General features: G+C 47.0%; 1 protein-coding gene across 8 annotated transcripts in view; it reads left to right on the top strand.

The window, feature by feature from the left end:
• The window catches only part of PTPRN2 (protein tyrosine phosphatase receptor type N2), a 924814-nt gene that overhangs the window by 890356 nt on the left and 17597 nt on the right, over positions 1-16861 (top strand). For all 8 annotated transcript variants that reach the window (XM_070618094.1, XM_070618092.1, XM_070618095.1 and 5 more), the window contains 4 exons: positions 1944-2063; positions 3255-3421; positions 8610-8663; positions 10801-10865. In XM_070618094.1, the coding sequence (XP_070474195.1) occupies positions 1944-2063; positions 3255-3421; positions 8610-8663; positions 10801-10865 (406 nt within the window). The remainder of the gene's footprint in view (positions 1-1943; positions 2064-3254; positions 3422-8609; positions 8664-10800; positions 10866-16861) is intronic.

The following is a 16861-nucleotide window of genomic DNA, read 5'->3' as shown; positions in this document are numbered from 1 at the left end:
GTGTGTTCTGATGTGGAGCTGGGCAGGGACGGCGGTGGGAGGTGGGAAGGGGGTTGGTGGAACACTGGCATGTCCTGTGCCCCAAGTCAAGGCACCTCGAGCTGATGTAGCCAGAGCCACGAACGACATCATGACGCAGGAGCCCAAGCGGGCTGCCTGGTTTGTTTGATTGAGTAAATTCCCCTCTCTGCTTTTACACACGGTGACCTAGAAAGAAATATTATCCCCAAGAGTGCCTTTGGGATTGTTTGTTTAAATTAAGTTTCATTTGGATTTAATCTTAACCAAACCTTCAGAGAGCCAGGCGGGCTCCCTCGATGGAGGTGCCGCCTGTGTGGACCAATGAACACGGCCGCCCGCCCGGAAGGACCCCTCTCTAAGTGAGGGGGCTTCCTAATGTCACACTTGGGTGGCACAAGCAGAGTGCCAGATGATTAGTTTATGGTCTAGATCATTGTATTTTTATTACACTCATAAAATCTGTGTTTCTCCTCATTTTCGTAATGGCTTCAATGAGCTTCTCCACCTTCCAAAGGCACATTAAATTGTCGTGTGCTGGAAGGCCCTATTCAGTGGAGCAGGTTTGAAAGCCTGCAAAGCTTGAATCAGACACATGCTTTGAATTCTCGTCTCGTTGTTGGATTTGCACTAGGAAAAAGGAAAGTATATGGGTTTGAGCATAATTCATATTTATTTGTGGACTTTTTTGTAAACACTTCAGCAGCATCCATTAAATTCCAACATAAATGATACTCGATGAGGTGCCCTAAGAGCATCGACTGTTTCTATCTCATGGGAATATAAATCAGTGTTAAAAGAGGAAAACATCGTGCACATGTCGGATTTTTAAAATGTAATTTAAAAGGGGAATTTAATAACATGAACATGAAGAGAAAGCATTTTATATTCAAGATATGTGGATTTTTTAAATGACAAGATCTTAATTGGATTGTTATATCTGTACTTAAAAGAAATAGAAGCTCTCGGATACTAAATACATCAAAATGTGGTTGCTTATATATTTTTCTGTGGAGTTACTGTAAGCCACTGCAGGAGAAGCAGACCCCTCTTACTCTGTAATTTAGTGTGCTAATAAAAGTCTGCACTGCCACCTCAGTGTTCCCCACAGAATTAATGGGTTTTCGTAATTATGCTCTAAGTGTTAATACGCAGGTTCAGGGCCACAGAGTTGCGAGCTGTGTTTGGAAAGCAGTTGAGTGGAGGGCTTTTCTCCTTTGCCGTTTCTCTCTGGTTAAATGTGCGTGCATTAGTTTACTGTGTCTCAGAGTTGTTTTCTAATGTGGCTATTATGAAGTATTAAATCAGTTTGGGACTTGCTTTAATTTGAATAGAACTGCTCTATTTTGGTGTAAGTAAGTGAAATTCCAGTGGCAAACCGTGGCTTTCTGGAATGCACTTGGAAAAGAACCCTTGCAGGGCCTGCCTCCAATAGGAGAGCTGCTTCACAGAGCAAAATGTTTCCCTAGTCACACAAAATAACGACAACTACCGAAAAATGAGCGTGTCAACCGATCTCAGTTTGAGGGTTAGGGAGAGGCGGGCGTTCATTCCGGCGTCAGCCCGCCCACCCTGGAGGAGGGAGCATCAGGTGTGTGTTGTCTGTTTCTGTTGCATTATAGAAAGTTTCCCTTACAAATCAGAAGTTGGGAAGCCAAACAGCTGAGCATGGAACTGAGGAGGTTTTAAAAGGCGTGCAGTGAATTCACTGGGTTCTTTTTTTAATATTTCATGGAACATGCAAAATCTGGGGCCAGCGTATTCAGAGATGCGAAAGCAGCTGCAGAGTAAAAGTGTCTAGTGAAAATGAAATAAATTTCCTGTGAATGGAATAAATTTGGACTGCTCTCTGAGTGCAGTAATTACACGTGTCACGCAGTGAGGAGCCAGTCACGCCATGGCCATGGGTCTCTCTTTGTCTGCAGATGGTGTGGGAGAGCGGCTGTGTGGTGATCGTCATGCTGACCCCCCTCTCGGAGAACGGCGTCAGGCAGTGCTACCACTACTGGCCGGACGAAGGCTCCAACCTTTATCACATCTACGAGGTACCCACCAAGGTGCCCCCCACCCCCGGGGCTCGTGGCAGGGGCTGTGGACCTACCCAGCGAGGGGCTCGGGCCACTATCCCCACTGAAGCCACACTGGGCAGTCAGGTCCCCACCAGGAGTCAGCCCCTTGGGGGAGGCTGGTGAGCAGACCTGGGGGCCAGTTGGTGCCAGGCGTCCCAAGGACCCTGCGGTCAGTAGACAGCCAGACCCTCCAAACAGCCATGCCCTGGTGACTTGGACTCTGGCATAAATGGCATGGTTTTCATTTTTAAAGTTTTATGAATCCAAATGCAGACAGAAAGGACAAAAAAAAAAATGTACTCACGGGGTGCTCCTTGAGCCAGGTTCCAAATAACAGGCCGTTTAGTGGGTCCATTTTCAGAAAGAACCCTGCCATGACGCTCGTTGCTCATGGCTCCCTGCCTGCACCCTGCATATCCCCACTGGTCTGTTCTGAGGTTTGTGTCACAGCATTTGACCTTTTTATTTGAGGGTCACCTGCTGGCAAGCCTATTTCTCTTGCTGGATTTTCTATCCACATCAAGAAGGAACTAAGAAAACCTGAGCAGTTAAACCAGCAGCAGATGCATGCTTCAGCTCTATTTTGCATTAAAATTAGTCAAAATGCCAAAGGCTCCCAGTAAGAACCATGTTAGAAGCTTAACGATTAATCCTGAGTCGTATAGTTGTGGCTCTGGGGTCAAATGGGCTTAAATCTGAGAAGAGCTTGCGCTCAGTCACGTCAGTGTATCTGCCAGGGTCCTTTGGTCTCCTCTTTCTACATCCAGGTAATGCCGTCTGTGCTGAAATTTAAGTTAGAGTGGAACCCCATTGGTGTTTTTGTTCAAAGGTATAATTTTTCTGCGGTGATTTTTCTTGAAGGTTTATATGGCTTAGAAATACAAAAGACAAAACTGGAATAGTTTTGTAACATATTTTTCTTAAAATTTGACTAATATGTCCCTAGGTGACATTTACAGAAATCCCACAGTTAGCTTTTGTATAAACCGTGTTGAAATTGAGAAGGCAGGAGGGGGCTGTTGAGCCAGTTGTCAACCCACCTGGGATGTAAAATTTGTCATCCTCGTGGTGTCTACCCTTCTCTTCTCAAAGCGGCTCCGTGCCGGGCGATGCTGAGGCTCCGATGCCCATGCCTGGCTCTGTCTCCCTGTCCGCCTTCCCGCCCAGGTGAATCTGGTCTCTGAGCACATCTGGTGTGAGGATTTCCTCGTGAGGAGCTTTTATCTGAAGAACCTTCAAACCAACGAGACACGTACCGTGACCCAATTCCACTTCCTGAGCTGGTATGACCAGGGAGTGCCTTCCTCCACGAGGTCCCTTCTGGATTTCCGCAGGTATGACAAACAGCCCGCGAGCAGCTAACGCATTTGGAGGGTGGACTCAGATAGAAGGGAGCACGGTTGAGTAGCGGGTCTCCTTGTGGCTAAGCTGCCGTTAGCTGTAAGATGTGCCATCTGTTCTGTATTTACGTATTGTAGATATATTTACATTAGGGGAGGGGAGGGAAACCATATTAACTGTACGTACTAATTGCAAGATGTTTTCTAGTTTTAGGGGTGTTAAAGCATGAGGGGGGAATAGGTGTCTTAGAATCGTGGAAATATGGTCATTATTTTTGATAAGATTCTTCGAGTGATGAAGAGTCCTAAAGTTTATATTTCACAGGATATTGATGAATAAAACCCAGATTTTTAGTTTGGATACTCATCTGGTTAGATATGACGATGAGATTTAACAGGCGTAGGCCCACATTCTAAAATGGATCATCTTGGATGAAAGCCTGGATATAGTTAGCACATAACTGTGTGTATTTTTAGTGCAATTTTGAAACTGACAGTTTAGAAACATCCAGTATTTTGTTCACGCTCTAGTCAGTTAGTCACCCAATGGGTTGTCTTGTTTTAAAGCGTATGTATTGAGCTGTTGAAATGAATGCTAGACTCCGTCTTGCAGGAAGATATTGACAATGCAGAAAAACAAAATTTAAAACGGAAGCTTTGATTGTACGTCCGAGTTAGGGATAATAGTGGGCTAGCACTGGCTATTTAATGGTGGTAAGTGAATCAACAACTACGAGAAAGTGAAGGTGTTGAACAGCATCAATCCCAGGTTCTAAGTTTCACTGAGCCTCTCTTACACTGAACTAATTGGAAACCCACCTAGGAAGGAAAACAGATACGTGTTCAAAACACAGAATTAGAGAAGAACAAAATGCTCTTAACTCCAGCCTTGTACATAATCACAAAGTGACTTGTATCTGAATGGCTGTGCATCCCTGAGTCCACAGTTAAGTAATTGGAGGGAGGTTGAAAAGGCAAGTATTGTCATAAAGATGGGGATTCAGGCTTATCTCTAAATTTTTTGAATTTGTATGTTAGCGATTCTTAAGGTTATTGGGATGCTATTTCTTTTGCCTTTGAGTCTACTTTGAAAAACAAAACAAATTTTTGATTTGAGTAATTCTTTGGCTCAAATAGCATATGAAAGAGGTCAAAGAGAGACAAGCATTGGTGTCACAGCCGTAATACACATTCGGTGACCCCATCCCCTCTCCATCGCCTCTCTCGAAGAGCAGAGGGGGGTGCCATGTGTCGACTCCCGAACGCATCCTGAAACTGTGCCTACACACAATGCCTTCCCAGTCCATCCTAATTTCCTGGCCGTTTTATACATTTTCTTGATCAAATTTATCTCGAAAGCCATGATATCTAAAAATCTTACTTAGGGCACATTTCCTGAGATAACGTCTTCAAAAAACAGTTGTTACTGGCAAAATGGATGAAGCTACAAAGATGGCAGTTCACCTGAATCCCTGTCTTTATGCTCATCCGGCGTGTTTGAACATATATGCATATGGACTTATTTCCATATCCATATCCATGTATGGAACTGAGGAATACGTAACCAACCCTCTGTGCTTACGATTTGTCATGAAGAAAAACTCGATTCCCAAAATCCTCTTTCTCCAGAGTCTTTGGAGATAGAGCTCATGTTAAAAGGAACACAAACGAACCCCCTAGACACAGTTTTGAAAGTCTCGTTAGAATGAGAAGCCTTTCTGGCTCCTCTTCTTTGGCACTCCCCGGTATTTCAAACGAGGCTGCCTTTCATGTACTAACTGACGATGGGGATGAGCGATCACATTCTTGGAGAACATCGTGCTTAGGCACGGATTGCTGCTTTGTGACTTCCTATGTAAAACAGCCACCCAGGTCTCAGGGATCGGAAAGGTGAGACTGCTCCTGAAGCCACGGTCATTTTAATGCAACAGGGTTTCTCGTCCTCCTTTGAACAATAGACCAGCATTCATTCTCGCTCTGGCCCAGTGTGTTCGTCAGGCACCGAGATGTGTAATTAAATATTTCTGGAGCCCAGAGGGAGCACATTTACACTTTAAAGAGAAACTGCTAAGCTAAGAGATAATTAGCATCACTTGTGAGGGCTTTGCTTTTAAAACATTATATCTCTCTCTCTTTCTCTCTCTCTCTCTCTCTATTATTCTCTCACTTCTTGCTGTGTGCAACGACATTCACTAACGCTGCTCACTGTAAAAATGGACAAACCCTTACCTTGCCAGCTAATTAGCGGTGGCCAGTGTCATTTTTGTGATGTTGCAGCTAGTAATATGAGCCCAGTTGCATAGTCACAAAAGTGATCATTGGAAACTGTGACTGTACTGCAGGGGCAGTGTGGGAAGCCCCTTTTCTGAGCTTCTAACGACCTCTGACCTTTGCTTGCTGTTGGTTGCATGACGGTTCCTTCTCACTCAGTGACCGTGGGTTGGTTTGTATTACTAATCGTTCTTTCTCAGTGAATGCCTCCTGCTGAAGTGTATATAATATCCGTGTTTCCTAATGTGTGCGACCTTTGCTTACCGATGATTTGTTCTGATAGAGCCAAATGAGACAGCCATGTATGGCTCGCCTTCTCGATAATCCGCGTCGCTCTCTCGGGTCGACCAGATGAACGCTCTGTTGACTATGCGGTGCCTTCGCTTCTCTCTCTGTGATGTTTGACATTGTAATAACACAAGCACATGATTCTTTGTAAATAAAATTCTGATCCAGAGCAGCACAATGTATTTACACCGCTCGTCTCCTTGATTGCTTGTGACTGTTTGTAAGTAGGTTTAGCAGGGGTCGGGGCTGGCGTGGATATTAAAATGACCGCGAAACCTTCCTCGGTCCTGCTGAGGCAGCCAATCACAACATGTTGAAGAAAATAGTGTTTAAATATACCGTAAAATAAAGACAGGAATTGCAGGAATGCAGATCAAGTTGCAGCTAGAGTAGCCAGTTATTTGCTTTTTAGCAACATTTTTTAACCAGGGAGGTTATTCTGACTGCATTTTGCCAAAGAGGTGGCCGACCAGCTGTAAATGGGCCACTGCTGTCCCGCTAATTCCTTACATTTAACTTCTCTGAAGCCAGTGCAGCTTAATGAAGAGTATCTGGTTGTTATGTTTATTTTTTTAATGTACTTTTTTTGTGCTTGGTCCCTTCAGGAAAAAATGACCCAAACCTAGTGATTGACCAGTGTGTGAACATGCAAAAGTTGAGTTTAGTCGTTACAGACACAGACTGGACTGTCAAGTCCAGAACAACAGAACAAAGCTGAGGGAGCTCCCATTTAAAAGATTCCGTGGCTGAGAAATTTTCAGTAAAATCTTCTGTTTGAGAGTGAAAGGCCTGTAAAAATAAAGCCACATTAGATCTGATCTGCCCGTGGAGCTTGCTTGGTCTGCACACACACGCACAGTGCATGCACACACATGTGCGTGGCCACACACACACATACACACAGACCTGGTTGAATTAGCGGGCTTCTTGTTGCTCACACTTGAGGTGCATCCCGGAGTCTCGCATCTATTTTATCCAAGTTAAAGCTCACTTTGCCTTTACAGCCCAAGTCAAGAATAGGAGGTTTTAGAAGGAGAAATGAATGGATCTATTTTCCAATCTGTTTCATTCTCAAAGGGCCAAGAGTTTTAAGGCATCCTGGCGTACACGTTGACTTTAATGAGTTCACTTTTGCTTTCTTTAACTTTCCCCCTAAACCTTAACATGGTGGACTACATCAAAGGCAAGAAAAGGCTCCAGCAGAAATGGTGACCTGTCCGTGGGGACACGGACAGCTTGTTTACCCGTGTCTCTGGGCCTTCTTGTTTTTAAGGCATCCTTGGGTGGTCTGCAGGCTTTAAATGCTGAGCGTTTTCAGAGACAGGAGAGCAGCCACAGATCGCATGCTGCCCTGAGTGGGCTTGGCGCGCCCGTCTCGGGGCTGTGTCTTGTCTCAGCTCCAGGCTCTGCTCCTGCATCTTCCACATGCTGTTCGAGGACAGAGGCCCCACTTCAGACCTCGCCTCATTCTGTTCACTCCACGAGGAAGTAGAAAAAACAAAGCCACTCCGATGTTTGGGCTCCATGCCATTAAAACGTCCTCTCAGTCCATCAGTCAGCTACTGCACTCACACCCCCCAGCCCCATCCTCTGGGTTTTTAAGGTTTTGTAGCAAAGCAACCGCTGATCGAATTTTCACTTTCAACTGACGACTTCCACACTAGGCAGGCAAGCCTTTGCAAGAATGGACATTGTCCCATTTCTGGTACAAGGAAAAGATTTTTTCTGTACTGTCATTCTTCTTCAGATTTTACTTCTTGTCTTGTATTGTAGAAAGTCGTACGTCACACTGAGAACACACCCCTTTCACATGCACGGTTTTTCCTCCCGATAAACCAAGATTCTGTCTTTAATTTTCTTTATTCAGAAATATTTTACTGAGAACTTTGGTGTACTTTCTAAACATGTTTACTTGTTTCCCTGACTTAAAAAGATTTTTGAGTTTATACAGTGAATTTTAAATCAGCTGTTTTGATTTAGGGCTTGGTTACAAAATCTTAATCCAGGCTTTTTGTTGATTTTCATGAATTCTGATCTAAACTCTGCACAACAGAGTTGCTTTTAAACATACTCAAATTCTTAAAAGTGGAAAGACTCATCTTGGATGTAATTGAGGTTTCTCCGTAATTTAGATATCCTTACAAAATTGACAGATCAAAGAGGATCTTTAAAATGCTATTTTGAGATAATACAGTAATATTACATCCCAATATGATGTCTAGCCTATAAGAAATTTTGAGCATAAATTGCAAAATTCAAAAATTTCGGTGAAGAATCTTGACATGCATATCACAAAAAAACAAGTCGAATCACCTGGTGCAGTGAAAGAAAGAAAGGAGGAGGCCAGACCCATTGACCGAAGGCCTCGAGGTCATTCTTGCAAAGGGAAAAAGAAAACTGTGAAAATGTAAGAATTGTTTTTAAAGCTCTGTTTAATAATTTAATATTGAAAAATAAATCTTTGAAAATGTGTGTGTAATTGTTATTTTCTTTGTCAAAACAGGCTATTGCAAAATGATGTCCAAGATAGGGTCTCTTTGCTTTGGCTTATTTGTTAATTTGGATCTCATCGTGCAAGAGTCATAGTTCATAACCATAATTTCTGTGTCTCTTTTTATTTCAGAAAAGTAAACAAGTGCTACAGGGGCCGTTCTTGTCCAATAATTGTTCACTGCAGGCAAGTACAACTTTTAACACAGATTAAGAAGTGTTCACTACCTCCAGAAATAAACTACAATTAAGTATAGGAGTTGAACTTTCTAAATGCTTAATAACTACATCTCACTGGCACTTCTACAGGAAAGCAAAGATGTAAACTTAATTTTCTATGCCATTTAGCTAGAGGACGCTGTGTGTTTATTTCCCTGCACGTGGTGTCTCCTTTCTGGCCAGCCTGGTGCTGGGCACCATCATCCGCTTCCATGTGTTTGTGCCCTACCACCTCGTCTTTTTCTTGAACCCTCGCAGTGCCACTGCGTGAACACTCTGAGACCATATTTTTGATCTACTGCATTGTCTCAGCCGCCAACATGCTCAGCTGAGGTTTGTGGCCCTGCACAGATGGTCAGAGCACTCAGGGCCAGTTAGGAACAGGGACAAACCTGTAGCTACAAGAGGAATGGCCGCCTCCAGTGTGTTAGGAGTCTGGGCCTTTGGGTGAACATCCGGTGCTTCCACCCACACCAGGAGGATAGTCCACTCGAGACAGCTCCCTCTGAGTGGGGCTCTTCTCCTGGGCTGGATGCCCACCTATTTTGGGTGAAGAACTCGACTCCATTTTCTAGAACTGTCTTATAGAATGTTCCTTTCTGCCTGGGATAAAAAGGAAATGTGTCTCCAAAGATCAAACGCCAAGTCTGTTGATTCATTCAAAAGCGAGCATGTCTGTGTGTGTGTGTGTGTGTGTGTGTGTGCGCGCGCGTGTGCACACACATGCCCATACATGTAGGGTGTTTCTGTGTCAGCTGTGGGAGGGGAGGAGGAGAACAGAGTGTGGTTTTGGATCCTCAAAAAGTAGAATGGAACATCTTTTACCCACAAATGTCCCGGACGAGCTGCAGGAAGCGGGAAGGCGTCTGTGGCAGGTCTCAGGGTAGTGGGTGCAGAGGAGGGAGCCCTCCCAGCGGACAAGGGCACGGTCAGAGGGCCGACAGGCTCCGCGCATCTCCTCCTGATGCGGTCAAGATGGACACATGGACACCTTTGAAGGTGCAGCGTGTGGAATGTTTAGCTTTCCAACTGCAGCTTTTTTCAACCATTTGTTTGAGAAAACACGTTAAAGCCGAACCCAGTGATTCTCTACCGTTAAGAAGAACATCTCAAACTCATGTAGCTTGGTGACACATCCGTGTGGGGAAAGAAGTGGCTTCACGCGTTCCTTATTAAAAAAGGATGATGCTGGGGCTACTTTTCCTCTTCATTTTCTTTCATTTGCTGTTGTCGAGGCACAATTCAAAACATTTTTACAACTCCAGTCCAGATGGTAAATATTCCAGTTATAGCTGGGGGATGAGGAAGAGACGAAAGGAGGCTCTGACTAAGTGACAAATGACACCTGTGCCTCCACTTCTGCGAGGGAGGGGCACGGTCTACCGGGAGGCGCCAGCCCCACGGACACCCAGCGCCCTCTCTCTGCCGGGAGGGCACCCCACCCCAGGGCTCACAGAGAGGGTACCTGCAGATACTTTGAATACAAGTGCCGTCGACTCTAACACAGCCACATATTTCTTTATTTCGTTTTTTCCTGATAAAATTTACCATATCTTTGGCCAAAGAGGGGGGAAAAGAAGAAAGAAACAAATCTACGCAGGCACAGTAGCTAATCCACAGTGCTGCTCCAAGCTTAAAGCTCTCCCCCTCCCCCTCCTCCCCCTCCTCCCCCTCCTCCTGCTCCTCCTCCTCCTCCCCCTCCTCCTCCTCCCCCTCCCCCTCCTCCCCCTCCTCCTGCTCCTCCTCCTCCTCCCCCTCCCCCTCCTCCCCCTCCTCCTGCTCCTCCTCCTCCTCCCCCTCCCCCTCCTCCCCCTCCTCCTGCTCCTCCTCCTCCTCCCCCTCCTCCTCCTCCCCCTCCTCCCCCTCCTCCTCCCCCTCCTCCTGCTCCCCCTCCTCCTCCCCCTCCTCCTGCTCCCCATCTCCATTCCCTTCCTCCTCGCCTCTCCCACCCTGTGATTCTTCCTCACTCGCCTTCTTGCTTTCTCTCAAATTCATAGCCGTCCTCTCCCCTCACGAGCCCCACTTAAACACAGAAGGAAATAAGCTGTCTCTGGCTTTGTTGGGCGTGGGGATAACTGTTTTCATCTCTCTCCTTCTGTTGACAGCGACGGCGCAGGCAGGAGCGGCACCTACGTCCTGATCGACATGGTTCTCAATAAGATGGCCAAAGGTGAGACTCAGAGCTCAGAGCCGGGATGGCGTTGCTATGGCAACCTCGGGTGTAATATTCACAGAAGGCCTTGGAAAAAATTAGCCAATTGTTGTCCCTTCCCTGAATCATATGAAAGCTGTTTGCAGCAGGCACGGTTCTTTCTGAGGTTCCTTCTTTGTTCCCAGCCTCCACCCAGTGTCCAATACTGGGCTGAGCGCACAGGGGGTGCTGGATAAGCACTTGCTGAATATGTTACGTATTAACATCAGCATCGAGGAGAAGGCAGCCTTTGGACCCTTAAAGTCGTGGCAGTTCAGAATATCCCTGAAGTGTTTCCTATAACCCTTCCCTGTTATTGAAACTCTCTTTGCAGAATATCATTTAGGTTTCATTCTAGAGTCACCTAAAATCCCTGGTAGTAATTGTCGTCAAATAGAAACCACCTTGTCTCCAACACACCTTTCAAACACCCCATTTTTAACATCTCTTCATCTAAATGAACCCCTGTCTGTGTTCCTGAATCTTTTCCTCCCCAAGACAGCACACGGGGCCTTAACCTTGAAGCCTCATCGTGGCAAAACCCCTGGTGTGTGTGGAACTGAGCTGCCACGATGCGTGTTCTCGCTTTGGGCGAAGTTGACGGGTCTGTAAGGCATCTCTGTAGAGACCAGAGAGAGCGCTCCACAGTCGAGTTGGGAAAAGACTCCTGTTGGACCCGCCTCCTGGAGAGCCACATGCATGTGAGCCGGGAGCCTGGGGGCCGCTGCCGTAGGGATGCCTGTCTAGACACTCCGACCCAGCAGAGCCCAAATGTGTCTGAAGAGACGCCATTTTTCTTGTGATGTGGTCATCGTCCCCCGGAACCTAGCAAAGAACGCTGACATAGGCAGCCTTTTATAATCTCTTTCCCACCTGTGAATAAATCCTTCTGTCTCAACATGCATGCGCACACACCCACACGTATGTTCTTGCATGGAAACCTCCACCTCCCAGAACATGCCTTCTTTATCCTTTGCCCAGAAGTAGGAGCAGATGCTGATTATAGAAGTGAGTTTTTACACATTTTCACACAAATATCAGCCACTCTAAAATAGACACTTTCCTTACTCCATTTTCTTCTGGTTAAAAGAAAAATACAACACATGTTCAGCCCAAGGGGTAGACGTGTGAAGATAAACCAATAGCTCATTGATTCACACATGAGGACTAGAGCGCTTGAGTAAGTTATCTCACACCCTCCACCCGTGGCTAGAGGACTGGAAGCGACTCCCCGGGCTCTGACCCCCCCAACCCGACGTCTTTGGGTGCCTCTGCAGGCGCCGGGGAGACTGTGGAATTGCTTTTGCACCATCGAATGATATTGTAAGCACCTCAGTCAGCTTCGTGCTGGCAACAGGCAAAGACACAAACTGACACAAAGGACAGATGCTCCAAGATGGCTCTTAATAAGTTTTTTGTTTTCAGATCATAACATAATCCTGACTTTCTTAGTTAAAAGGTCATTTGTTCCCTATCCATTAGTGCCACTGTGTCTCATCAAATGCATCTCTTCATTTGCAAATGTGCTCTTCCTGGGAGCCCGGAGCGCTCAGTGGAATTTGTATTTCTTCCCTTATCATCCACCCTCCCTTCTCCATGTGTCAGGCACATGATATTTCCCTCCTATTAAACCACAATGCCTTCCAAAGTCTACAGATCATTGCACAGATTCGAGGTGACGCCTGTGTTTGTAAGCAGAGTGATAGAATGCACCACTGAGTGCAGTCACATTGGAATGGAACCTGACTCATCCCCAGTCAGTGGGGTGGGGGCTGCCGTTTTCTCAGGATTGTGGGGTTGCCCTGGTGTCCACCTAGTTGATGTGACAGAACCTGGGCTCTAAGTGACCCAGGCCTGTTTCACCCAGGAGCAATCGTGGAGAAGCACGTCCCAGCCTGAGACCCCAGCCCCGGGGCAGGCTGACTTCATCGTCCGCACCTGCAGTCCGCAGGCTCCTGTCTCCCGGCTCCGTGGAGCCATGTAATGTCAAATTCCACTTGAAGTGTGGGCGGGCATTCAACAATGCCAGCCCAGCCATGTGGAACTGGCCAAGGAGGGCAGGCTCCAGGCTCTTTCTGAGATTGGTCACCCCTCATTCTGTTCCTGACCTGCTCCCCTCTGCCCAGGGGGTGTGCAGTGTGAAATCCTCTGACCCGGGGCCCTAGCCGTGGTCTCAGGGGAGATCAAAGGGCAGGGCGGCCCCTCGGCCGGCTGAGGTGGGCCTTTCCCAGGCCGCCACACTGAGCGGCCGCCCAGGGTTTTGTTCTGGCGCAGCCTCGCTCGGCCTGTGCGGCCCCGGCTGCCTTTGTCTGGCCTGAGAAGCTGGAGGCCCGCGCTGCAGACCCCACGTTCATCAAATGATCAAAGGCCCAGAGCCTGGACACGAAACCTTTCTTCCCGTTTCCTTTTCTCAAAAGGAATGAATTGCTCGAGGACCAAAGAATGCCTTTCCAAAGCTTTCCTGGGCAGCCCGGCGCTGACGTGGAGCTCTCCAGGCTGAGCGCAGCCCTGAGAGCACTCGCGGCCCAGCCCAGCTGCCCTGTTCACACAGGCGCCCAGGGATTAAGGCTTCAGGCCTGTTTCAGGCCTTTGAGAAGAAACGGGGAGTAATTGAGGTCCCTTCTCCGCCGTCTAGTTTATTAGCAAGCAGACAACAATGCAGTTTGAAATCAAAGTCAATAGGCTGCGGCTGTGCCCAGGACTGGTGGCAAGAAAGTAGCATCAATCTGTAAACTTCACCTGCACGTTTTTTCTGTCACTGCAAATACATTTCTCCCTCATAATTAACGTTTTGCACCAGCGTTAGTTTTCGGGTAGCACATTCCTCTCCCACTGAGGGACCCAGCTCGAAGACGGTAAGGATGTGTCTGCAGCTGAGACTTTTCCCAAGGTCAGGCTTTTTAAATTTCGCCAGTGCCGTCTCTTTACCCAGGGTTTTTTTTTTCTATTTCATCACAATTTTTAAAGGACTGGTGAGTGCCAGGCAGGTGGCAGAGATTCCCAAGTTCACGCTGGCTGGGTCGCCCTGAGGTGGCATCAGGGTTCGCTGGCCCAGGGTGTCCAGAACTCAGCCACTGAGAACGACGTGCCGAGGAGGCACCCCACCTCCAGCCGCTGCAGGTGTGCAAAGGCCCCACGTGTGTCGGGGGCCCATTTCCTCTGTTTGCAGGGGCCACAGGCCTGGGGAAGCCATCTGATGATGGGAGTCACCTGTGGTGTTAGCAGGTGTGCCCGGAGCTGGCATTCAAGCTCCTGTTGGCAGGGAGTGTGTTCCTAAGTGAGCTAGCCGTGGGAATGTGGATGTGTCCGGTGCCTACTCGGCCATCTGTCCAGCTCCCTGTCTCCATCTCAGCAATCTGACATCCTTTATGGTCTCCTGTCACACGGTGTGTGTACATCAGTCAACACCTCTGCGTAGCGGGATGTGTAATCTCCATCCTACTTTCTGTCCATGGGATTTCGAATTCTCTAAGTACCTCATATAAGTGGAATCAGGCAGTATTTGTCCTTTTGTGTCTGGCTTATTTCACTCAGCATCATGTCCTCAAGGTTCATCCATGTTGTAGCGTGTGTCAGAATTTCTGTCCCTTTTGAGGCTGAATCGTATTCCATTGCGTGGGTAGACCATGTTTGCTAATCCATTCGTCTGCTGATGAACACTTGGGTTGCTTCTGCCTTTCAACGCTTCTGAATAATGCTGCTGTGAACGCGGGCGTTCAATTGAGTTTCTGTGTTCATTTCTTTTGTGGACATACCCAGAAGTGGAATTGCTGGATGAGATGGTAATTCTATGGTGAACTTTTCAAGGAACTGCCAGACTGTTTTCCAGAGCAGCTGGACTAGTTTCTGTTCCCACCAGCAATGCATAAATCTTCCAATTTTTTATTTTCTGTTCTTGTGAGAGTAGCCATCCTAATGGGTGTGCAGTGGTGTCTCATTGTGGTTTCAATTTGCATTTTCCTAATGACTAGTGACATTGAACATCTTTTCATGTGTTTGTCAGCCATTTGGTTATTTTCTTTGGAGCAATGTCTATTCAAGTCCGTTGCTCATTTTTCAGTTGGGCTGTTTGGGTTTTTTGTTGTTGAGTTGTAGGAGTTCTTTATATATTCTGACTACTAATCCCTTATCAGATATGTGATTTGCAAATATTTTCTCCCATTCTGTGGGGTGTCTTTTTACTCTCTTGACTGTGTCCTTTGGTGCACAAAAACATTTAATTTTAGTGATGTCCAATTTATCTTTCCTTTTGTTGCCTGTGCTTTTAGTGTCATATCCAAGAAATCATTGCCAAACCCAACACCATGAAGATTTTCCCCTACGTTTTCCTATAGAAGATGTTAACTTTTAATAGTGGGTCAAAGTAGTAAATGGGAGACTAGATTTGGAAACCAAGAGATTACAAAGTAGAGAAGATTAACCAGACTTGTTGAGCAATATTGCCCGTCGTGTATGCTTGTACCTCGTGATTCATTGTCTACTGTATGGAATGATATCAAAATATCTTCTGTTAATTTTTTCCAGCTTTATTGAGATATAACCACAATGTAACATTGTTTACATTTAAGGTGTACTACACGATGATTTGATACATGTATATATTGCAAAATGATTGCCACAGTAAGGTTAGTTAACACATCCATCACCTCACGTAATTGCAATTCTTTTTTTGTGGTGAAAACATTTAAGATCTCCTCTTTTGGTAAATTTTAAGTATATAATACAGTATGTTAACTATCAAGACATCTTTCTTAAGTCATGTTTCACGGCTCATTGAACTTTTTAAACCCGACGGTCCTGCCGAGCTGCAGTGTTCGGTGCAGCAGCACTAGCCACATGCGGCTGCCTAAATTAATTAAAGTTTAAAAATCAATTCCTCAGTCACGGGCCACATGCCAAGTGCCCAGTGCCACAGGCTGCCATCTTGGATGCTGCAGACAGAGAACATTTCCCTCGTCGCAGGAAGTCCCTTGGGCCACACTGCTCTAGGGAACATTGAAGGTGGTCATTACGTGTCCTCTGCTCCGTTTCTCTCTGGGCCCAGCAGCACCATCTCTCCCTACCTCACTGCAGACTGGCCTCCTCACTCTGTTCTTACCCCCACATCTGTTCTACACATCTGGTCAGTCTGATGTCTTACAGAGAAAGACCCGGGACACCCCACTGCTTCTCCTATCTCACCAAGCCACTTTCTTGGGTTAAGCCAGCTCCCTCCGACTGCAGACCTCAGGACCTTTGCACTGGTTGCCCTGTGGCCCAGGATGTGCACCAACCCTACCTGGCCCCTCTCCTCTCATGGACCCGGCTCTCCCTCAGGGTCACTGTCACAGCACCATTCCTTCTTTTGGCAAACAGTAGGTTAAACCACAGCAGCCATTTCAACCTTGTATATACTGGGCACCTTGCCAGGCTTCGTATCTGGGAATAACAGTGAACAAGATGGGAAGAAAAATCCTTTCCTTCTGGAGTTCATACTCTGGAGAGCTCTCAGTTTGCAGGATTGGCGAGTGCCGACCAGGACCCCCAGATGCAGGGTGCGATGGTGTTTTCACTCCCCATGGGTCACAGAGCTCCATGCAGATCTGCAGACTGTCTCTCACAGGGACCGAGGGGGCCTGAGGATCATTTATCCCAACACTTGGTTGTAAACCGAGGGAGCAGATCCCCGGAGGTTTGGTGACTTGCCAGAAGGCCTTCAGCCGGCCGGGTCGACGCAGAGCCCTGGTCTTTTGCAGACTGGCAGAGAGCAAGGGGTTAAGATGGGAGAGGGCAGTGGGGCCCTCGTGGACAGTGCTGCAGAGACACGGTAGCCAGGGTGGTCCGGGGGCAGCGGTGGAGCAGGCAGCTGGCGAGCAGTGTGTTTAGCGCCTGGACCCGCAGGCTCACCGACTTGGATCAGTCTGGAGCCACGAGGGCAGTGAGAATGTCCCGGCGGCTGCTGCAGGATGACGTGGGACCCTGGACGAGGGGCTGGA

Source organism: Equus przewalskii, chromosome 4 (genome assembly GCF_037783145.1).
Source record: "Equus przewalskii isolate Varuska chromosome 4, EquPr2, whole genome shotgun sequence".
Classification (NCBI taxonomy): domain Eukaryota; kingdom Metazoa; phylum Chordata; class Mammalia; order Perissodactyla; family Equidae; genus Equus; species Equus przewalskii.
Note: the sequence above shows the minus strand (reverse complement) of the source record. Positions and strands in the feature narration are given on the sequence as shown.